Source organism: Pelophylax lessonae, assembly GCF_965119305.1.
Source record: "Pelophylax lessonae genome assembly, chromosome: 5".
Classification (NCBI taxonomy): Eukaryota; Metazoa; Chordata; class Amphibia; order Anura; family Ranidae; genus Pelophylax; species Pelophylax lessonae.
In genome coordinates, this window is record NC_138772.1 from 41,326,598 (window position 1) to 41,351,148 (window position 24,551).

Sequence of the window (24,551 nt, forward strand, 5' to 3'; positions counted from 1 at the left end):
CATCCAGGAATAATCTCCTGATTGAGAATGCATGCCACCGTGTGGGCATCTCCCTTTTTGTGGTCCTAAAAGCTTCCACTCATCTGCTAAACACGTCCACTATTTGACTAAAAAGAACTCTTATTTCTTCCCTGCTTTGGGCCTATATGTGAAATCTATTTGTAGATGTGTCAATGGGTTTGATGGGTATTGGAGATGCTCATGTTTGGCCTGTTTGTTTCTAATACAGGTGAGGCATCTAGCAACATATGATTGCACTAAACTGTCAGTAATACTTCATATGTTCTTTCCCACCCCCTGTGTCCTATTCCATAATACTAGGCAATAAACAGTGGGGCGCTAGCTGCGGGGATACACACAAGATCTCCCCTCTTTTAGAAAAAGGCGATTCCCAACTTTTTCTAAAACATTACCTAAGTCCTTAAAACTATGTTCTGTAGTATGCGTTTCTTTAGCTTCAATAATGTGTGATCTTTTGTCCTGGAGCAGGAAATTAACCACAAAAACTTCCTCTGCTCCCTCTATGGCTGCCTATATATCATGTTGTGGTGTAGCACAACCTTTAATACCAGTAGCCCATTTAAAACTGGGGCCTACCTAGGGTAAATGATGTGGCCATTTCTATTACCATCTCACAAGATGCTTTGTGCTATGTTCGGAGTCACTTCAGGCATGCCTTTAGGCCTGGACTGCGACCATCTTTGGACAAAAAACTATAGGGCAAAGTTTTCCACAATACTCCTGGGCAAGTACACCTGTCATGGTCTTACAATTGTCCCTTGCATAAACACAAAACATTTTTCCATGATTTGGGAGGCCCAGTGCAGGCGCTACAACCATAGCATTTTTCAGATATATAAACGCATTCAACATTACTTGTGACATTTCTGGACCTGTGGTTTGTCTCAAAATGTTATTATAGATAGGAGCAGTCTGGATCTATAACAATGATCCTGTGGGCTGGCAAGACCCACTTCTTATATGACTGACTCTACTATCACCTGTGAGAACAAAACCAAGGTAAACAACACTTTCCTGACACCATTGTCATTATTCCTGTGACACTTTGTTTCCACATACATGTACATTTCTTCAATAAACTCACTCGCTCTGACTGGCCTCCACAGAGTGACTACATATGTCATATACATATTGTAGCGGGACTGACCCATGAGCAGGTGTCCATCCCCTCTTGCATGGTCTGGAGAACTATAGAGCGGACAATTGAATTGTCTACTTATAGCCCTAAGGCATTTCTACACCAGGTAAGTTACCTGGACTGAAAAATAAGAAACAAAGATGGCTGTGTCTCCTCGTCCAATAGGACGCTTAAAAAAAAACACAATACTTAAACCAATCACTGTACAGTGGGTAGCATCAGATGGTATGGTTGTCAGTAGAGATGGCATATCAGATACCACTTGCATGCTATGATCAGATAAAGAACTAAAAAACTTTTTGGATTAGTGCCAATTTTCCCAAAAAAACTTTTTTTTTTTTTTTTTTTTTTTTCAGATTCTAACAAAAATCTGGCCAGAGGTTCCCCTCTTTTAATAGAGGATACACATAAAACATAATTTAAAAACTATAATCAGATAAAAAGTTAATCTGATTTGAAACTTTTGGCTCTGTGCCAACAGGGTCCAATGGTCACACTAATTGCGGTAACTCTTTCTGTCCAAAAATAAATTCCATAATTATGACAGGAATAAAGATATGACATTTGAACGCTTTCTTGGCAAGTAGCCAATTTTCAAAATTTTGCAGGAAGGCTCCCCTTCACATAGGAGACCATTTGCCAAATATAATTTTTCATTATCTATAATTCTATAAAAAATAACTTCAAAATATCCTGCCGACAACGGCAATTTATATTTTTTTTTCTAGTAAAATAGTGTTTTTATTCATTATTACTACGCTCATACAAGATGGGCACAAATGTATAAATGGCAAAACTTCTAAAAAATTCTATAAAAATAATTGCATATGTATGGGAATGCTGAGACCGTTCATTTGCAGAAGTGACCCCCCCCCCTCTTTTCCCCTCGTGTAAGGAAATGTAGTAGTTTTAAATGTATCTGACACATAAACATTTTCTGCTTGTCTGACATTACGAAGAAAACTACACCTGCCTTGGAGAATGAAACCGTGGGGTGCAGGTGTGGTCATGGTGTTTGTAAGGTAATATTATTATTATAGGGGGACCTATGTTGAAAATGTCCTACTCTTTGATTTGCCTTTTCTGATAAGGTCCTTGGAAATGCGCCCTGACAGGCTGCTTTTCTTTAGACAGATCAAAAGAGCCAGCCACATCGCTCTCTGTTATGGCTTTTTTGAAAACCTTACAAAGTTTTAGTAGCCCAATCAGAAACTTGCTGTTTTACAATTAACATGTACTGTGACTTTAAATTAACGGCAAATGTTTGAATTCTAAGACTGTGCTACTCAGCAATGACACTTCACTGCCCAAAAACGCCAAATTCTCACCCGCCTTCTGTCTATAGGCAATCGCTGTGGTCTATATCTACGTATTTAAAGACTCACTTTCACTTCTAATAGCTCTACGTAGCTTTTTTTCCTATTCTATTGTACTAATACGGGGCACAAATAAACCAATTCTCCCTGCTTTTTCCATGTACTTTTATCAACTCAACTAAACATTTACTAAAAGATTTACTTGTATCCTAATATCTCTAAGGCTGGCCACACATGTCCGGACAACTCTTTATCGTACAATTTTCTGTTAGATCCACCACAAACCACATAAGAGGTTAAAATTGAACATATTCATTTGTATCCAATTAGGCAGAGGTTTGTACTACATAGCTGAAGGTAAATTTCAAGAAAACCGCACTGAAAATTGTAAGAAAATTGTATCATGCATGGCCAGCATCAGACCTAAACCTTCAGTATAATTTCACAAAACCATAAACAAAACATGTCTCTAAGATTTACACATTCACAAAATCACTTAAATGTATCTGGGTCCTTAGACCCTCTTTATGGTTAAAAACCCTCCTGAAAAGCCATTTGGTGTATGTATATTACACCTTATACTCCCAGGTATAGTGGCTATCAAGAAGGCTTTCCTACCATTATAGACAAACAAACAATACACATAATAAACATTTATCTTGATTTGTCTGATAACCTACGATCGGTCAGTCAATTTTTACAGTAATAATGAAACTGTCGCTATCAGTGTTATATTAACAGTCAGCAGGCGCAATTTTTACAAGTCATATATAATTATAGATACAGTTTCCATATATGTCAAACCAGCAATATAATACTCTAATACAATATGACAATATTTTCAAATGGCATAACAAAATGAAATAACAAAACAATCACGTGATGAACGAACTTATCTACTTACTAAATAAGCTTTTGTTAGGTCACACAAACAAATTATCTTATACTCTAAATCTTACAGTTCTATGCGATAGAAAGATGTTAGCAAGAAAAGGGGTAGTTTTTTTTCTACACAGAACAGACTGACATCTATTTATTATTCACTAAAGGAACGGGGTTTTCCTAAAACCCCCTGGGCTTCCCTGAAACCCAAAGAAAAAAACTGTCTTTGTTGAAGACAGCTTCTACGCCTCCCAGAGACGTTTTATTTGTCCCTCCCAGAGGAACGGGATTCTTCTCGAGAAAAAATCCCCTGGGCTTCCCAGAAGCCCCGGATATTGTCTTTCCTTATAAATGACAAATCCTGTGTCTCCCAGAGACACTGACTCGATACGTTCCCGGAACGTATTCAGGTTCAACAACCTAACATATAATATCTTTCCCTGAAAAATATTATTCTGGCTTCCCTGAAGCCTCTCTCTATATATATATTAGTATTCAAGCTTCCTTGAAGCTTCTATATATATATATATGTAAAGATCCAGAGCGTCTCCCAGAGCTGCTCTATTATCCAACACGCTCCCTGAGCGTTTGGTGTCTATGGCTCAAAGAACGGAACCAGGGCCAAACGGCCAAGTCCCACCAGACAGGCAAACAGATAAAATAAAATATCTCCTTACCCAGACCGGTGAATCCTTGGACCCGTGATGGCCGCTCTCTCTCCGATCCCAGACGTAGCCCCCAATCTGTTGGTGATTTCTCTTTATATTCACCCTAGATACCTTAAATGTTTATTCAAAAGTTTAGTCCCTGACTTAATAGCAAAGTCTAGTCTGTTCTATGCAAATAAAGCAGAGCTCTGGAGAATGTTCTATCCTGCTAAAGAAAACACGTCCAAACCGTGATCAGTCTAAAACATTCTTAACTTTATTTGCAAAGCGGGGTAACTATTATACACAGTATTGAACAGGAAATACAGTTGGGAGGGGGAGTGGATACTCTCAGGAAGAGTCACGTTCTCACAAAAGTTGAACAATGGGTTAATACAGAATGTTCGTTAGAAATTGCAAAATACGCCTTGTCTAGACCCTATAGCTCAACTTAGAATAAAAGGAAGCAGAATGTGTTAGGTACAAAGGAAGTGGGGATGTATCTTTATTTTGAAGTGTCAGAACATATCGGGTGATTTACTTAGGTCATTGTTCATGTTAACTAAAGACTTAAAGTAACCTTAAACTGAATTAAGTCATTATAAGTCAAGGCTACATTTAAAATGGTGTGACACAGGTCAAGCATTAGAAAATGGTTGCCAGCAACTAGAGAAAGGTTCTGGCATTCTCCTTCAGGTTCCAGGACTGATAACCTATGGAGGTTCCTATGTGTACCCTGCACTGGGTACCAGGACTAATAACCTATGCAAGTTAATGTGTATACTCTGCATTGGGTTCCAGAACCGATAACCTATGGAGGTTCCTGTGTTTATTCTGCATTGGGTTCCAGGACTAAGAACCTATGGAGGATCCTATGTGTCCCGTTAACTGGGTACCAGGACTAATAACCTATTGAGGTTCCCATGTGTACTCTGCATTAGGTTCCAGGACCAATAACCTATGGAGGTTCCTGTGTATACCCTGCATTGGGTTCAAGGACTGATAACCTATGGAGGTTCCGGTGTATACTCTGCATTGGGTACAAGGACTAATAACCTATGGAGGTTCCTATGTGTACCCTGCATTGGTTAAAAGGATGAACAACCTATGAAGGTTTCTACGTGTACTCTGCATTGGGTTCTAGGACTGATAACCTATGGAGGTTCCTGTGTATACTCTGGATAGGGTACCAGGACTAATAACCTATGGAGGTACACTCTATACTCTGCTCTGGGTTTTCAGGACCAATAACCTATGGAGGTTCCTGTGTTTATTCTGCATTGGGTTCCAGGACTGATAACCTATGGAGGTTCCTGTGTGTCCCCCTGCACTGGGTACCAGGATTAATAACTTATTGAGGTTCCTAGGCGTACTCTGCATTGGGTCCAGGACCAATAACCTATGGAGGTTCCTATGTGTACCCTGCATTTGGTTACTAGGACGAATAACCTATGGAGGTTCCTACGTGTACTCTGCATTGGGTTCCAGGACTGATAACCTATGGAGGTTCCGGTGTATAATCTGCATTGGGTACCAAGACTAATACCCTATAGAGGTGCAATGTATACTCTGCTCTGGGTTTCCAGGACATATAACCTACTGGGGTTCCTGTGTATATTCTGCACTGGGTTCCAGGAATGATACCCTATAGAGGTTCCAGAAGGAATAGGCCTTATCAATGGTATCAGTAGGAGGAATAGTGCCCCATCATTGGTATCAGGACTGATAACCTCTGGTCTGGTGGTTCCTGTAAATGTGTGGCACTGGAATAGATAAACAATGGAGGTTCCTGTGTATCCTAATGTCCCCTTTTTCTGTGCTCACTTGGTGGCAGCCTGTCAAGTTGATTACCAGCTTGAAATGGTAACCAGACATTATGTTGACTCCGACAGACCGTTCCTGTTTTAGGTTTTTCAAAAAAGAATCATTTGACCAGTGGAGTGGAATCTGTACAAAAGGATGTCCACACTGGTACATGTCTAAGCTAGCGCAATGGCTAATTAAAGAATTTACCATTGGCCTATCACATTGAAAGGAAGAGATGCTTCTTTCATTCAGTGTGACAGGACTTACTACCCACTAGACTACCACAATGTTCCTACTTTCCCAAGTAAGAATTACATTGACAGTGGTGATTTTTTTTTATTTTTTTTTATTTCTTTCGATATTATAAGTGTCCAAACACTATTAGAACTATTAATTTGGTCTCTAGTTGGTGCTAATTGTCAATTTAATTAGCGCCATATAGGGGCCAAATGTGGTATTTTTCTTTTTTTTTTTTGTTATAAATCAGTGAAATCCATTTATCCAGCACAGCAAACCTTCATTTTTTTGCCCTAATCATCCATAAATGGAAGAAGCTTGGAACCACCAGGATTCTTCCTAGAGCGGGTCGACTGAGCGATCGGGGGAGAAGGGCCTTAGTCAGGGAGGTGATCAAGAACCTGATGGTCACTCTGGCAGAGCTCCAGCATATTCCTGTGGAGAGAGGAGAACCTTCCAGAAGAACAACTATCTCTGCAGCACTCCTCCAATCAGGCCTGTATGGTAGAGTGGCCATATGGAAGCCACTCCTCAGTAAAAGGCACATAACAGCCCACCTGGAGTTTGAAAAAAGGCACCTGAAGGACTCTTAGACCACGAGAAACAAAATTCTCTGGTCTGATGAAACAAAGATTGAACTCTTTGGCCTGAATAGCAAGTGTCATGTCTGGGGAAAACCAGGCACCGCTCACCTGATCAATACCATCCCTACAGTGAAGCATGGTGGTGGCAGCATCGTGCTGTGGGGATGTTTTTCAGTGGCAGAAACTGGGAGACTAGTCAGGATGGAGGGAAAGATGAAAGCAGCAATGTACTGTACAGAGACATCCTTGATAAAAACCTGCTCCAGAGCGCTTTGTAATTAAGACTTGGGTGAAGATTCATCTTCCAACAGGACAACGACCCTAAGCATACAGCCAAGATAACAAAGGAGTGGCTCTGGGACAACTCTGTAAATGTCCTTGAATTGGCCCAGCCAGAGCCCAGACTTGAGCCCAATTGAAGATCTCTGGAGAGATCTGAAAATGGCTGTTCACAGGCGTTCCCCATCCAACCTGATGGAGCTTGAGAGGTCCTGCAAAGAAGAATGGGAGAAAATAGGTGTGACAAGCTTGTAGCATCATACTCAAAAAGACTTGAGGCTGTAATTAATTCCAAATGTGCTTCAACAAAGTATTGAGCAAAGGCTGTGAATACTTATGTACATGGGAATTTTTTTGTCTTTTATTTTTAATACATTTGCAAAGATTTCCAACAATCTTCTTTCCCATTCTCATAATGGGATATTGTTTGTAGAATTTTGAGGGAAATAATGAATTTAATCCATTTTGGAATAAGGTTGTAACATAACAAAATGTGGTAAGTAAGGCTTTGTGAATACTTTCCAGATGTACTGTATGTTCTGGAGTAAAAAAAAAAGTAATCAGTGTTGAAACATTTATGGGTGTTGTGTCCAGCTTCTTTTATTTATTTACTTTTTTTACATTTTTGTTCTAATTTTTGTCCTTTTGTTCTAACATAGCATCAAAACCAGTGGATCCCAAGCTCTGCACAGATCCTCCCTTGAGTACCAGCCAGCTCTGCCATGTCCCGTGTCCCATAGAGTGCGAGGTGTCGGCATGGTCAGCGTGGGGTCCATGTACGTTTGAAAGCTGTGATGACCAGCAGAGTAAAAAAGGTATGTAAGGTGAAAGGATTCTCCAGTGCTGGCCATATAATGTAACTTTTAAATGAGCCAAAAATGTAGATCTCTATGTGCCTTCTTCCACATATACATTACTAAATGAAGAATATAACTTGCTATTAACATTAATTATATAATAATAATAATTTGTTATAAAAATGTTAAATGCTAATATTTGTATCAATATAATGTTATGTTAAGGTTATGTTTATGGTATAATATTCCCTTAGAGCAGGGGTCACCAAACTTTCTAAGCAAAGGGCCAGTTTACTTTTTCCAGACTTTGAGGGGACTGGTCTGTCAGTGTAAGTGGAAAATGCCCTGGCGTCAATGGGAGTAAATCATGCCCCAATCATTGGTATTAGTGGGAGGAATAGTGCCCCATCTTTAGTATCAGTGGGAGGAATAGTGCCCCATCATTGGTGTCATTGGGAGGAATAGTGCCCCATCATTGGTATTAGTGGAGGAATAGTGCTTCATCATTGGTGTTAGTGGGAGGAATAGTGCCCCATCTTTAGTATCAGTGGGAGGAATAGTGCCCCATCATTGCTATTAGTGGGAGAAATAGTGCCTCATCATTGGTGTCAATGGGAGGAATAGTGCCCCATCATTGCTATTAGTGAGAGAAATAGTGCCTCATCATTGCTATTAGTGGGAGAAATAGTGCCTCATCATTGGTGTCAGTGGGAGGAATAGTGCCCCGTCTTTGGTATCAGTGGGAGGAATAGTGCCCCATCATTGGTGTCAATGGGAGGAATAGTGCCCCATCATTGGTGTCAATGGGAGGAATAGTGCCCCATCATTGCTATTAGTAGGAGAAATAGTGCCTCATCATTGGTGTCAGTGGGAGGAATAGTGCCCCGTCTTTGGTATCAGTGGGAGGAATAGTGCCCCATCATTGCTGTCAGTCAGAGGAATGGTGCCCCATCCTTTGTATCACTGGAAGGAATAGTGCCCCATTATTGGTATCAGTAAGGGTAATAGTGCCCAATTCTTGGTGTCAGTGGGAGGAATAGTGCCCCATCATTGGTGTCACTGGGAGGAATAGTGCCCCAGCATTTGTATCAGTGGGATAAATAGTGTCCCATCATTGGTGTCATTGGGAGGAATAGTACCCCACCATTGGTATCAGTTGGAGGAATGATGCCTTATCAGTGTTGTCCGTGGGAAGAATAGTACCCCATCATTTGTGTCGGTGGGAGGAATGATGCCTTAGCATTGTTTTAGTAGGAGGAATAGTGCCACATCATTGGTGTCATTTAGAGGAATAATGCCTTATCGGTGTTGTCCATAGGAGGAATAGTGCTTCATCATTGGTGTCAGTGGGAGGTATAGTGCACCATCATTAGTGTCAGTGGGAGGAATAGTGTCCCATCGTTGGTATCAGTTGAAGGAATAGTCCCCCCAAGGGCTGGATATAGGCAGGCAAAGGGCTGCATCTGGCCCCTGGCTTGCAGTTGAGAGACCACTGCCTTATGGGATCAGAAAGGATTTTTTCCCTTGATTTCTATAGTTTGATTGTTTTTTGCAATTTATCTCTGGAGCAACTATGGGTATACAGTTCTATATTTAGAGTAGAGGTTTTCTATTTATTTATTTCATTTTTTTTCTAATAGTTAAACTTAATAGATTTGTGTCTTTGATTTTTATTAACCTAACTGTAATAAGTTATGAGAATTTAAATGAAAATAATTGAACACAAGTTAAAGTGCACTGATCAAGTTTTATAGATGATAGAAATACAGTGTCTGCATTTCACTACCTGTATGTGAACTTTTCATTTTTGTGGTTGGTATAACTTAGTCTTTATACGTTCAGGTAGATTATCTTCTAAATGTTACAGGCAGGTGGAGATGAGATGTGATTTTAGAGCTTGAGAAGACATTTGAAGAGGTGAAGAGGTATTTCTCCATAGTGCCTATAGCTAGGGAGGTCAGGAAGGACTTGTTTTAAAGCTAGTGTTCAGGCTGCTGTAGAATAAAAATCTTCATTTTTTAAATTGAGAGAATGCTTACAGTATATAATGATAAAGACAGCGTGAAGTGATACATATAACCCATTTATGTTTTTCTTTTTAGGTTTCAAACTCAGAAAGCGTTACGTCACAAATGAGCCCACAGGAGGTATGGGAAGCTGCCCCAACCTAGTAGAGGCCATTCCCTGTGAGGAGCCATCCTGCTATGACTGGAGACTGGATAGGCTGGAAGAGTGCATCCCGGACAATGGAAACAACTGTGGGTCTGGCACACAAGTACCAGTTGTCACCTGCATCAATAGTGATGGTGAGTATCCAAAGGGGTCTCCAATTAGGGATTAAAATATTGTTTATTGTTAATAATAATCAAATTCAAGAATTAGAACCTTTGTCAGGTTTCTACTGCTTTTTGTGGAATAGAGTACTGAACCTTGTGCTGATTTGTTGCAACTTTATATGTAGTTTGTAGTCTTGGAGGTTGCTCTCTGACAACTTTGGTGTCCTGCTGGACTATCACGTACCTGGAGATGAGCCTGACACTGTGAGGAAGGCCTCCCTTGCGCCTCCGACTCGGGACCCCTGATAGTGCAGACAGGGGACACCTGAGTGTAGAGTAGCACGAGCGCCTTGAGAATTGCTTGGAGCGGACGATGGCTACTGGTGAAGGTTGCCAGAGAAGTCCGATGAGCAGGGTGTTGAGCAGGCAGCAGGTGCTGGAAGCAGGGGTTCCTGGGTAACAGGAGGAGCTTCCTATGCAGGATGGATGGATCTGGGAATGACAGAAGCGTGGTAAGACAAGCCGGGTCAGGAGCCAATCAGTAACATAGAAGCCAGTAGGAGCAGACAGGAAGAGAGGTCACAGGACAAGCCAAGGTCGGTGCAGGTGGAGATCAGAGAATCGTCAGGACAAGCCGGGTCTGGAACTTAGGAACAAGATGCAGGTAAACAGGTAACAGGTATCCAAGGCTGAAGACAAAGCAGCACTAGAGCAGTGCAATGGCTGGGTTTAAATAGTCCCTTTGGCGCCAATGTCTAACATACGTTCGCGTACCCGCGAACGTGTGTGCGCAGTGCACGTTCGTGTACTCGCGAACGTGCGTGCACGGTTGCGCGAATTCACGCATGCGCATTGGCCATTGTCCGGTTTCTGACAGGAACATGTCTTTGTACAGCAAACGTTCTCTTACATGGACCTTTGAAAGAGGTCGATAAAAATGTTTATCATGCAACAAATTCAATGTTTTTCAGGGGCACAACACACTCCCTCTATCAAAGCCCTTTATCCCCAACGTGCGTTGGATTCTGTTGGATTTTTAAACACTGGATAAACTAGTGTGGCACTCAAATCTCCAGTTTTTTAGGTTTCTACTACTATCTGGGGTTCTGTTAGAGAGATTTCAACTTGTATAGCACATTTATTAGCACATCAAATTAAAAGAATGGCATTCCCCTCTGCTGTAGCCCAGGACCAAGGCTAGGACAAGCCAAAACACAACAAAAGGAGACTTTCCCCCTCCTTTTTTAAGAACTTTATTTAGGCATACAGTCCAATGCTTGCTACAGAAACATATATCATTCAGTATATACAGTAACGTACAATCTATGCATAAAAGTACATTTTGACAATAAAATAAAAACAGGTGGTTGTATAGGATGGGGGAATGCCAACATGGAGGTGGTAGGACCTATGAGTGGAGTGGAGTAGCGTAGAGTAGAGTGAATGGTACACATTAAGGGCCCAAAAACGTTCTCTAGACCAGATCCCTTGTAGTAAAGTCCCACAGCCTGCTCCTCAGAAAAATAATTTCAGGTTTTTAGCTCTGCCACAGCTGAAACCTCAGAGAACAGCTATGCAGTCCACAGGCTGCCTCAGGGGGCAGCAGCCCCAGAGGCTTTGGAACCCTCCCTGTTGAGGAAAGAACAATGTCTCCAAGGCTTCAAACCATTTTTCACCTCCCCAGCCACCTTCTGGACACTTTTCTCCAGGGATTTGCTTGACCATAATAAATATTTAGGTTAGTCATTGGCATCTCCCTCCCTATGCTCTGGAAGATTCTTCCAGGAGCAGGGCAAAGCAGTTAAACTCTCAGCTTGTGAAACCCTGAACACATCAAAACGACACAATCACTGCTCCCTTGACTTGAAGGATCCAAAAACTAAATCTGCCTAGCACCCTACGCTAGGAGCGTGCTACAAAAGAAAAAAAAAAGTGTGCGGAGGAAAGGGAATAGGGTGATGGGGGAAGTCTGAATAAATAATACTAATGCATCCATCACACCTAAAAACTTGTAAGCTGCAAATTATTACAAATTACGTTTGCCTTTGCAAAAAAATAATAAATGCACCCATATTTGCAGGGAAAAAAAATATTTAATATTTAATATATGTGATTTACTTGGCACCATGTTTCACCATAATTGGTGGAGTTTGTTTTTAACCACTTGTAGAATGCGCTATAGCTGAAAAACTGCTACAATGCGGTCATCCAGTTCTTGTAGGGCATCAATAGACGTCCTCCCAGGACCCTGCCCATTGTGTGCCTCCTGCGGCACGCATCAGGTGCGCTCCGTGACGCTGTGTCTTTCGGACACAGCTAATCACAGATCGGGGTAAAGGTCCAATCACAGTGGCCCTATACTGTGTGATCAACTGTGTCCAATCACAGATGATCACATGTAAACAGACTTGCCAGTTATCAGCAGTCCTTTCCTCCCACGCTGTGTCTGTGGGAGGAAAGGAGAGCCGTTAACTGGCAAGCCTGTCAGCACATCATTTACACTGATAATCAGGGCACTGATCATCAGTGCCCTGATTATTAGTGCAGCCTCATTAGTGCCAATCAGTGCTGCCTATCAGTGCTCTTCAGTGCTGCCTATCAGTGCCCATCAATGCAGCCCATCAGTGCTGCCTCATCAGTTTCCATCAGTGCCGCCTATCAGCGCCCATCAGTGCCTCCTCATCAGTGCAGCCTATCTGTCACGTACCTGGAGATGGAGCCTGAAGTGGAGAGGAAGGCGGTCTCTTACACCTCCGGCCTGGTACCCCTGATAATGTAAACAGGAGGCACGGAGGCCTGGAGTGGCACGAGTGCCTAGAAGTTCAGATGGTGAAGGCTGCAGATGTAAGATCTGTGTTTACTTGGATGCAGGCTGGCTCGTGATGCAGGGTACTTGGCAGGCTGGCGGGTGGCAGACAGCAGGTACTTGGCAGACTGGCTGGTCACAGGCAGCAGATGCTTAGCCATCTGGCAGGTCACCGGCTGCAGACACTTGACAGGCTGGCAGGAAGCAGACAGCAGATATAAGGATAACCGGGCACACAGCAGGGTCAGGCAAGCCGGGTTCGTAACTAGCAGGCACGTCAGGAACAGAGGAGAAGGCAGCAGAGTATTCAGGTTCAGGCAGGAGTTGGCAACGGCAAACAGGTAGACAGATGGATAAAGCAGAGACGTAGTCAAAAAACAAGCCAGGGGTCGGTTCAGGCAGAGTACAAGTGTGGTCAGACGGATCAGGACGGCAACAGAGTTTAAAAACCAGGAACAGGTAGCAGAACGCTGTAGACCATAAGGCAAGGTCCTAGTGCAGCAGAGGTGTTTATATAGCCCACTTGACGCCACTTAGTGGTGGGCGTGAACACTGGTGCACGCACGCGTTCGCGTATGCGCATGGGTGTGTTTGGGGGCCTGGCAAATAGACTTTTTCTGTTGGCTAATAGACATTCTCCGTCTGCAAATAACTATGTGTCTGGGCTTATTTTTTCTTCCCTGACACTATCCGTGCCCATCATTGCAGCCTCATCAATGCACATCAGTGAAGAAGAAAAATTACTTATTTAAAAATTTTATACCAGAAACTGAGAAAAACTTTTTTTTTGCATACTTTTTCGTCTGTTTAGGAAAAAAAAAATACATCAAAAAAAGCTCTATTTGTGTGGAAAGAAAATGATAAAAATATCATATATGTACTGTGTTGCGGGAGTGAGCAAAAGTTGAAAATTGGCCTGGGCAGAAAGGGGGTGAAAGTTCCCGGTATTAGACTGGTTACATTTTAGTTCATGGGTTTAGATATCCTTTAACCACTTGCCGTCTGCTCACATTGCTGCTACTGCAGCAATGTGGCTCATTATCGTCCAGCGATTATCGTCCTCCTCCCCTTCTGGGCGGCACTCGCGCCGCCGGAGGCTCGCTCCCGCTGTTTTCAGTCACAGCGGGAGTCGGGCCAGGGGAGGAGCAGCGGCTGCTCTTCCCCAATCGTCGGGGAATCTAGTTTGGAGATCCGCCCGCTTGTGTAAACAGAGCGGGCGGATCTCCTAAGTGACAAGGAGTGACAGATTGCAGGGTTCAGCATAGCTGAACATGCGATCTGTCCTTGTGTCCTTGTCCTTGTGTCACTCAGTCACCCCCCCCCCCCCACACGTTAGTAAGCACCAGGCATACATTAACCCCTCCCTCTCCAAGAAAATTAACCCCTTCCCTGCCAGTGTCATTTTTACAGTAACAGTGCATATATATAGCACTGATTACTGCAGTAATGTCACTGGTACCCCCAAAAGTGTAAAAAATGTCAGTCAAGGGTCCGATCTGTCCGCCGCAATGTCGCAGTCCCGCAAAAAAAATCGCAGATCACCGCCATTACGCGTTAAAAAAAAAAAACACCAAAAATGGCAGAAATCTTTCCCTTTGTTAGTAAACGCAATAACTTTTGCGCAAACCAATCAAAATACGCTTATTGTGATTTTTTTTTACCAAACATAGGTAGCAGAAAACAAATTGGCCAAAAATTTAAAAAAAATTTGATTTTTACATTTTTTTGGGGGGGAATTTTATATAAAACAATGTTAAAAATATTGTTATTTTTTCAAAATAAATGCTCTTTTTTTGTTTATAGTGCAAAAAGTAAAAATCGCACAGGTGATCAAATACCATCTAAAGAAAGCTCTGTTTGTGTGAAAAAAAGGACGTAAATTTTGTTTGGGTGCGGTGTCGCACGACCGCACAATTGTTAGTTAAAGTCGCACAGCGCCGAATCGCAAAAAGTGGCCTGGACGTAAGACAGCAAAATCCTCCGGTGGTAAAGTGGTTAAAGCAGTATAAAACCTCAGCAAAAAAAAATGGGTTTAATATCACTTTACCGATGGCAGCTCCTATATTTCTAAAGAGTACTTTGATGCCATAAAACATAAAATCTACAAAAAAGTCTAATAATCTAAAGGGTTTTTAAATGTGAAAACATTGCAGCAATATTGTTTTTATCTAGGCATTAGGGGAAATCCTCACTATTAAATGACATTAATTAGCATTTAAATTGACAACTCCAATATGTCTTCATGCTCTTTAAGCAGGCATAGAGCTCTGTAATCTCTCTTATATGTTTGATGCTGTCTGTTTCCCAAAAAAGAGTTGGTAAGAACAGGAAACCAACCTCCACTCATTAGCTTAATTGGTCCGAGTAGAAGTCTGCGCTTTTAATGCTGACGACAATCTATTTCCCTGCAGAAAATCCAAGTGACACCATAAATATATATTTATTTTATGTCAGGATGGGAAATTAATTCTAAATTCACGCACGGAATTGTAGCGCGTAAGGTCACCGCTCACCTTGAGAAACATTCCGGTTTCTCAAGGTAATTACTGAAAATACACAGGCTAATTAAAAATCAACACGTCTTATTTTTTTTTTTTTTTAGGAAAAATTGTATTGCTAGTACAGAAAGCGAGGATGGAAATCGCTAAGCCTAATTTGATTGACTACTTTTTTTTTTTTGTTTGCATGGTGACTTTTTGTTCAACTTTAGCTCTTTTTTTGTTTAAGCCTTGTACAAATATTTGTGCTGCAGTTAATTGCGTTCCTGTTTCTATATTAGAGAAATTGGAAAATAAAGAGTGTATTTAATTACAACATCAATATCAGTATAATGAATTTAACTTAAAAAATAATTAAAAGTATAAATGTAATATATTGCACCTTATCAGCCTGTAGATGTGATGGCTGCATTCGTTTTCTTTGTTCAGGCCTATTCAGTAATACTGTTCCTATGCTAGAGTACGAGGGAACAACAAACGTACTCTACCGCAGACTACGTGCCCTACCGCAGACTACGTGCTCTACCGCAGACTACGTGCTCTACCGCAGACTACGTGTTCTACCGCAGACTACGTGCTCTACCACAGACTACCCTTGGGAGCCGGGAATTGCTGCTCTGACCCAGATGCCTCCACTCTGCAGCAATAATCCACTGATAGAGTAGAGCCGGCTACTCAGTATCATCCATTATAACAAATATTTATTGGCTACATCGAGGGGTACAGCAGGTAACACGCTCACATGCTTTGTCCAAACATGAGCCGAAACGCGTAGGGCACCACCTGCTGTATTCTACCTTGTAGCCAATAAAGATTCATCATAATGGCTGATACTGAGTAAGCAGCTCTACTTTATTATTCTTCTGCTAGAGTGAATATTCTCACTCACTGTCTTGTATCAATGGAGGAGTTGCATAGTCCCCCTAGGACAGAACATGATTTAGGCCAACAGAACACCCCCCTCTTATTATCTTCATAACATGGGGGGGGGGTAAGTATTCTGTAGTCCACAGAGGGAGCTTGAAACAAGGTTAAATACTGCTAAGTATTAAACCAGGAAGTTGTCAGATCACAAGATTTCTGGTAGGATCAATAGATGTAAAAAACACATATACTTAACAGCCCAAAGCCAGAAAATACGCAAAGTTCATTGGTAGGAATACATTCACTTTAAACATTTTAGAATAGGCAGAATTTAAAATGGAACTTATATTTTAATGGGACAGTATAACCATACAGGTTATGGTGATAAGGGGCTAAAGTGATCAGAAAGCCTTCCATGCAGCTGTTTCAGGTTTTTTGGCCATCATCAGTGCAGTGCATGGAAACCATGGCTTCTATAGAGTAGGACTTGGGACTCATCAAGACAGTATAACCATACAAGGGGCCTAAAGAAATTTTAAAAACCCTTCAACCGAATTAATGCATAGCACAGTAAATCCTTCTTAGAACAGAAGGTATTCACATGTGTCATTCCGTGACTTATTCCAAAAATAAGGGGAATATTTTTTTTTTTTTCCATTAACATTTTATTGAGAAGAAAAAAATAAATACAGTAACAGAGAATAAATGGGCATACATTGAGCGTACAAGTAGAGCCGCCAAACGGCCGGCCAAAGCATGAACACAGAACACAACAGTAGCCATGTAACACTTAGATTTGAAAATGACGGCAATGACATTGAACAGCCAAATGATGGGGACACGGAGGGTACCCATATGTTCAGAGGAGCTATCAGTGCGTGTAAGTCGTGCCAACCATGAGTGAACCGACCAATATCTAGCATGGGTGGATACCTGTGCGGTGTTCCAAATGATAGAAGAACGTGTTAAGGTCCAGATAGCCCCCAAGCCAAGTGTAGAGAACCCTAAGAGAGTCAAGCTCGTGTAGAGAGAGAAGAAAAATACCGAAATGTGTGAAAGAGGGAGAGAGAGAGAGAGTAAGAGAGAGAAAGAGAGAGAGACAACACAAAAAAAGGGGGGTGGGAGGGGGTGGGGTGTGGGGGTACACAGGGCAAGGGGGTGAGGAAGGCAGGGAAAAGCGAATACAAGGCGGGCCAGCCGGCCTGGCCCCCGGGGCAGTCACTGCATCCTGATAACAGAACCAGCCTCAGCCAGACAGAGTTCCGTATCTGGTGGTTGTTTTGAAGTGAATCCAGCAGCTCCATGTCAAGGTAAATTGAGACATACGGTCTTGAGAAATATGGATCAGCTCCTCCATCTCCTCTATGTGGCACCCTCTTAAACGTCTCGTGCCGTTGGGACACGGGTCGACGCCAGAGGACCGGGATGCAGAGTCTGGCTGCATTGACTAAATGCATTGCTAAAGAGCGTTTGAAATGTTTCTTTGATAGAGAAGTATGGTGCAAGAGATATTGTTCCGGTGTGAAGTCTAATGTATAGGTGGCGACTTCCGCTATGATATCGTGGACCATTGACCATTGTCCAGATTATTTTTTATTATTATTATTATTATACTGGATTTTTATAGTGCCAAGAGTTTGCTCTTTACAATATAAAGAGGCACAGTTACAAAAAAATACAAGAGGGTTAAGAGAGCCCTGCTCATAAGAGCTTACAATCTAAAAGGGTAGGGCAAATGGTGCAAAAGGAAATACCTGTGAGGGATGAGCTGATGAAACAATTAAAAGTTCAGTTGTTAGGTGGCGGTGGAATAGGCTTCCCTGAAGAGATGAGTTTTCAGGGATGGCCTAAAGGTGGCCAGAGTAGGACATAGCCCGACAGATTGGGGTAGAGATTTCATAGCTGGACAGATTGAGGTAGAAAGAAGATAGGAGAGGCTCTGGAGAAGTTCTGGAGGCAAGTATGGGAGGAGGAGACATGGGAGCTAGAGAGCAGGAGGTCTTGAGAGGAGCGAAGGGGACTGTTTTGGTGATATTTTAAAACAGGATTGGAGATGTAGCTTGGGACAGAGTTGTAATTGGCTTTGCATACTATTTTGAGCATTCAGAAGTCAGTAGAGTGATTAGCAGAGAGTGGTGGCAGACACTGAGCTGTTAGTTAGGCAGGCCATAGACGGTGCAGGAAAGAAATTTGAACGATTCCCACATTAACACAGACAGTGCTGACAGGGGAATCCCTCCTGCCAAGACACTGTATTCTCCTGGCAGGGTGGTGGATTAGGGTGAAGCCATCCCCACCAGGAGAAGATAGTGATTATTACTAGCAGCTATAGCAGCCACTAGCGATAATCTCAAGTAAAACCTGGCAGGCTGGGTGCACCCAAGTTGATTGTTGATCAACCTGGGTACAACAAGCCTGCCCATACAGTACATGGTTCGAATCTCAGCCGATTCAGCAAGAGATTCAAACTGTCTAAGGCAGCCCTAAGGTAGAGGAGTCTGGCAGCAGCATTCATGATAGACTGAAGAGGGGATAGCCTATGGAGAGGTAGGCCTAAGAAAAGGGAGTTGCATTAGTCAAAGCGTGAGTTAAAAAGGGAGTGAGAGAGTAGCTTGGGGATTCATTACTTAAGAGGAGCTAATTTTAGAGATGTTATGGAGATGAAGTCTACAAGCATTACTCCTCCTATATATAGAATTCCTCTTATATATTGCAATATCCAATATCTGGAGAAAAAAAATAAGCAGATCTCAGACAACCATATTTTGTTGGAGGTCTGCACAGCATCTGCACTCGTTATTTGCTCACACCAAGTACGCGCCCAACGTCACATGATCCCTCTGGTCTGCTTCTTTTTTTTTCAAAATGCTGTTAAAGAATCACTACAGGGGCTTTTACTGGTAACATATGATGTGGTCACATAACACTGAAAGGAGATTCACCCTGCAAAATGCTCAGTAGGCACGACATGGGGGTAATATGGAGCCAATCGGCCTGTATGGTCAAGGGGAAGAGGCACTGCAGTCACTGAAAGCTTCTAATTCCAATGCAGACGGTAAGTCCTGGGAACACCAGAGGTAGCAGAATCAACTTTTAAGGCAATGCAACCACTGCAGCCAGGGCTGAGACGAGGGGTCTGCAGGAGGAGTAGTTGCCTGGGGTCGGCAGGAGGAGTAGTTGCCCTGGGCTCAGTGAAGCAAAGGAGCAAAAAATGAATGCAGGGTGGTACACACTATTCTACGGCATGTATTATTAGGAGGGGAGGGAGGGTGCAACTCTACATCTTTGCCCAGAGCCCGGGATAACACTGTCCCGGTACTGACTGCAGCCCATAGAAACTGTTACTTAGATCCAGGGCCAGGCCCGAGGGGGTAGGCAGAAGAATTGCAGTGGGGCTAAACACGGGTGAGAACCACAGCTGCTGAGATAGTTTACAGCTCATGGTAGGAGGATGCTAGTGCACTTTGGCCTTTTTACCTTGGGTGCTAAAGGACCTTGTTCCAACACTGCGTATATCAGAACTGAAACTGAGTGCCTAATATAAGAACAATGCTGGCTGCATAGCTGTACTATAAAGGGCAAGGCAGGTTAGGGGTGAAGATTGCCCATAATAACAATTGTCCTGATTTCCACATTAAACTACAATCTCAGTTCAACCTTAAAGGAAACACTCATGTGTCACTCCTGAAAAATTAAAATCCATAAAATATGGATTTGAAGGTGGTTTTCTAATAGTTTCATTGGCCACCCTCAGGGGTCCATCATTTGCCATCCTCCAGCAGTTCTTCCGCTGCCTTCTGCTCGCACAGGGGATGAAATGCCGGAATGTGCATCTGACACTGAGCTGTGAGATATCTTTATAGCCTGTCTGAGAGCTTATAGACATTTTAGCCTCTTCTAGTACTCTCGTTTGATTTATGTTGTTTATATTTTTACTCTACGTTCCTACTTTTTCAATTTAAGTAAAATTTGTAGGTGCCATAATACATAAAAAAAGCTAATGTACGTATTAAACTAGATACTACCAACCAATGCAATGTTGGATATCTATAGAAAAATCTGAAGCAGGATTGCTGCACATAAAATTTATTTAATATAAATAAATAAATTACTATATATATGTGTGTGTGTATATATACATATATAGATAGATAGATAGATAGATAGATAGATAGATAGATAGATAGATAGATAGATAGATAGATAGATAGATAGATAGATAGATAGATAGATAGATAGATAGATAGATAGATAGATAGATAGATAGATAGATAGATAGATAGATAGATAGATAGATAGATAGATAGACAGACATACATAGTATCTCACAAAAGTGGGTACACCCCTCACATTTTTGTAAATATTTTATTATATCTTTTCATGTGACAACACTGAAGAAATGACACTTTGCTACAATGTAAAGTAGTGAGTGTACAGCTTGTATAACAGTGTAAATTTGCTGTCCTCTCAAAATAACTCAACACACAGCCATTAATGTCTAAACCTCTGGCAACAAAAGTGAATACACCCCTAAGTGACAATGTCCAAGTTGGGCTCAATTAGCCATTTTCCCTCCCTGGAGTCATGTGACTTGTTAGTGTTACAAGATCTCAGGTGTGAATGGGCAGCAGGTGTTTTAAATTTGGTGTTATCGCTCTCATTTTCTCATAATAGTCACTGAAAGTTCAACATGGCACCTCATGGCAAAGAACTCTCTGAGGATCTGAAAAAAAGAATTGTTGCTCTACATAAAGATGGCCTAGGCTATAAAAAGGTTGCCAAGACCCTGAAACTGAGCTGCAGCATGGTGGCCAAGACCATACAGTGGTTTAACAGGACAGGTTCCACTCAGAACAGGCCTCACCATGGTTGACCAAAGAAGTTGAGTGCACATGCTCAGCGTCATATCCAGAGGTCTTTGGGAAATAGACGTATGAGTGCTGCCAGCATTGCTGCAGAGGTTGAAGGGGTGGGGGGTCAGCCTGTCAGTGCTCACATCATACGCCGCACAAATGATGCAAAAGAAAGCCTGCAAACAGTTTGCTGAAGACAAGCAGACTAAGGACATGGATTGCTGGAACCATGCCCTGTGGCCTGATGAGACCAAGATAAACCTATTTGGTTTAGATGGTGTCAAGTGTGTGTATCGGCAATCAGGTGAGGAGTACAAAGACAAGTGTGTGTTGCCTACAGTCAAACATGGTGGTGCGAGTGTCATGGTCTGGGGCTGCATGAGTGCTGCCGGCACTGGGGAGCTACAGTTCATTGAAGGAACCATGAATACCAACATGTACTGTGACATACTGAAGCAGAGCATGATCCCCTCCATTTGGAGACTGGGCCCCAGGGCAGTATTCCAACATAATAACGACCCAAAACACACCTCCAAGACAACCACTGCCTTGCTAAAGAAGCTGAGGGTAAAGGTGATGGACTAGCCAAGTATAACTCCAGACCTAAACCCTATTAAGCATTTGTAGGGCATCCTCAAATGGAAGGTGGAGAAGCGCAAGGTCTCCAACATCTACCAGCTCAGTGATGTTGTTATGGAGAAGTGGAAGAGGTCTCCAGTGGCAATTTGAGGCATTTCCTTTTGGTTGTATTTCAGCTGTTCTGTTCCTAGTGTAGTGCTATCCCCATAGGGGCCCTTAAAAATTAGACAGGTTCTTTCCCAACAGTGCAGAGCCAGTCAGGCACACAGCAACAGCAATCCAATCACTCTGGTTCATTATTCAGTCTAGGGGTTTTCTTTTGGAAGTTTATTTGCTAGTAGAAACTTGGGAGGGGATTTAAGGTGATGCAGGACACTCAAAAACGGTACATAACAGAGGACACTTCTTGCTTAGCAGCTCCAGCACTAGTATAGGTAGACTTGAACAGTCCATGGTTCACAGCTGGGGACCATGAAGTAGTATGAGCACAAATAGAAGCCGGCTGGAACAGTCTACTGTTTAAAGCTGGGGACCATGAAGTAGTATGAGTAAAAATAGAGGCAGGCTGGAACAGTCCATGGTTCATGGCTGGGGACCATGTAGTAGTATGACCACAAATAGAGGCAGGATGGAACAATCCATGGTTCACGGCTGGGGACCATGAAGTAATTTATGCAAAAGTAGAGGCTTTACTTACTGGATCCTGGTACACAGGTAGTCCATAGGTGTACCAGGTGTCCATAGGTGTAGTTCAGCTTCCAGTTCAAAAGGCTCCTGGGAGATTCAGCCCCTCTCCTCTCAGCTCACCAATCCATCCCCACAGGGGTAAAAAGAACAACTCCTCAGGACTCCAGACTATTTAACAGTAACCTAGCTCCATCTGGTCACCCCTCACCTGGGGACCATGAAGTAGTATAAGTAAAAATAGAGGCAGGCTGGAACAGTCCATGGTTCATGGCTGGAGACCATCAAGTAGTATTACCACAAATAGAGGCAGGCTGGAAGAATCCATGGTTCATGGCTGGGGACCATCAAAAAGTATGACCACAAATAGAGACAGGCTGGAACAATCCATCGTTAAACGGCTGGGGACCATGAAGTAATATATGCAAAAGTAGAGGCTATACTACACCAATCCATCCCCACAGGGGTAAAAAGACCAACTCCTCAGGGCTCCAGACTATTTAACAGTAACCTAGCTCCATCTGATCACCCCTCCCCAGGGACTGCCTAGGCCCTGCTGGATTTTAGACTTAACATTTGAATTATCCCACCCCAAACTCTAGAAACTTCTCCTAGAGGCAGAGGGAAGTAATCAAACTCTCAGCCTGTGATGCTCTAAGTAGACCAAACCAAACAATTATTGCTCCTTTGATTACTGCAAAAAACTAAATTTACCTAGCAGCCTAACTAGGAGGGTGCTACACTAGCTATCCATATGTGAAGTAAAACCACGCTATTGACATCTTTTGAAGTCATCCTGTTACCTAACAGGACTGATGATAATGATCATTTTGACAGTTTGGTGAAGGTGGTATGGGGACAAATTGGGCAATCCATTGGAGATCTGTAAATGTAAAATGAAATCTCATTGAACCTTTAGTGAAATTAGCTTAATGCATTCCAGTTATATCAATTCAAAAGGTGTTCTAAGCCTTACAGTTCATTTTATTTTCTTTGGAGTAGAGATCGACCGATTATCGGCAGCACCGATATATTGGGGGCCGATATGCACTTTCCCCGATATATCGGAATCGGCCCCAGAGGTTACTGATATTGCCGATATTTAGGGAAAGTGCATTTCCTGCGGTGATGCCTGCAGCTAGAGGCATCACCCCGGTACCGGCGTCCATAGACGGTCGGCTGACTTGTAATGAGAACCGATGCGGCTGAGAAGCCGCTCGGCTGTCATTACAAGGAGCGGGAGGGGATGTCCCCCCCTCCAGCTGCCTTCCACGGCTCACCTACCTCCACTGCCGCCGCCAAAGAGAAGACCCGGTGTAGCATGAAGATGTGTCCCCGTGAAACCGATATCCCTGCCGCAAGTGCGAATGCGCCGGTCTCCATGTAAAAAACCCAGAAGTGATGTCATGACATCACTTCCGGGTACTCGGCGCCGAATTAAAAAAAACTGACAGCATTCAAAACAGCCAAACTTGGCGTTTTGAATGCTTTTCAGTGCCGAGGAGGGGTTTGGGGTCTCAAGGAGTACCTTTAGAAAATTAAAAAAATGTTTTTACATGTCCTAAAATATCGGCTGATATCGATATCCGATGACCAAAATATCGGTATCGGCATTAAACAAAAGCTTTTTTAGCTTCAAAGAAAACTTTCAGTTAAAATTATCTTATTACATTCAGAATGAATGTAAGCAAAGGTGTTCAAAACCTTACAGTTGGGATTCTTTAAAAAACAGCCACAGCCTGGGTAGAAAAGCCTTGTACCCTGCCAGCGTGCTGCACACAGTGCCATCTTAAGAGCATTATAGGCCCCCGGGCAATGCAGTGTACTGGGGCCCCGCATACACAATCACCCACGAGAATAAAAATGCAAATTATCCATAAGGCGATATTTATTGGTACAGCAGTGCCAGGCTAATGACCGCTTCCAAATTAGGCGGCTGGGTCGGGTGACCACACACATGGACGGGAGTCAGACTCAACTGTCCTGTGTGTGCCTGTTCCCGTGGAGGCGGACCGGCATTCCTGCAGTTGTGGGCTCCCCCTTTATGGCCCAGGTGGCCTGACAGCAGCGCAGGGCCGACATGTGCTTGCCGCCTGCTAAGTTTAGCGGCGGGATGCACACGGGAATTGGGACTAACGCTTGCCTGGGGTGCTGGGCAAGTGGGGCCCCCCGGGCATGTGGGGCCCCCGGGCAACTGCCCGGCGTGCCCATTCGGTGACATGGCCCTGGCTGCACAGTGAGACCCCTGCTCTCTGTGTGGAGAGCAATGACACACCCCTTGCAG

General features: G+C 42.9%; 1 protein-coding gene across 1 annotated transcript in view; it reads left to right on the plus strand.

Annotated features, from left to right (window-relative positions):
• THSD7A (thrombospondin type 1 domain containing 7A) overlaps positions 1-24,551 on the plus strand; it is a 518,460-nt gene that overhangs the window by 327,609 nt on the left and 166,300 nt on the right. The window contains exons 7-8 of the mRNA XM_082258557.1: positions 7,570-7,725; positions 9,810-10,013. Coding sequence (XP_082114683.1) covers positions 7,570-7,725; positions 9,810-10,013 — 360 coding nt within the window. The remainder of the gene's footprint in view (positions 1-7,569; positions 7,726-9,809; positions 10,014-24,551) is intronic.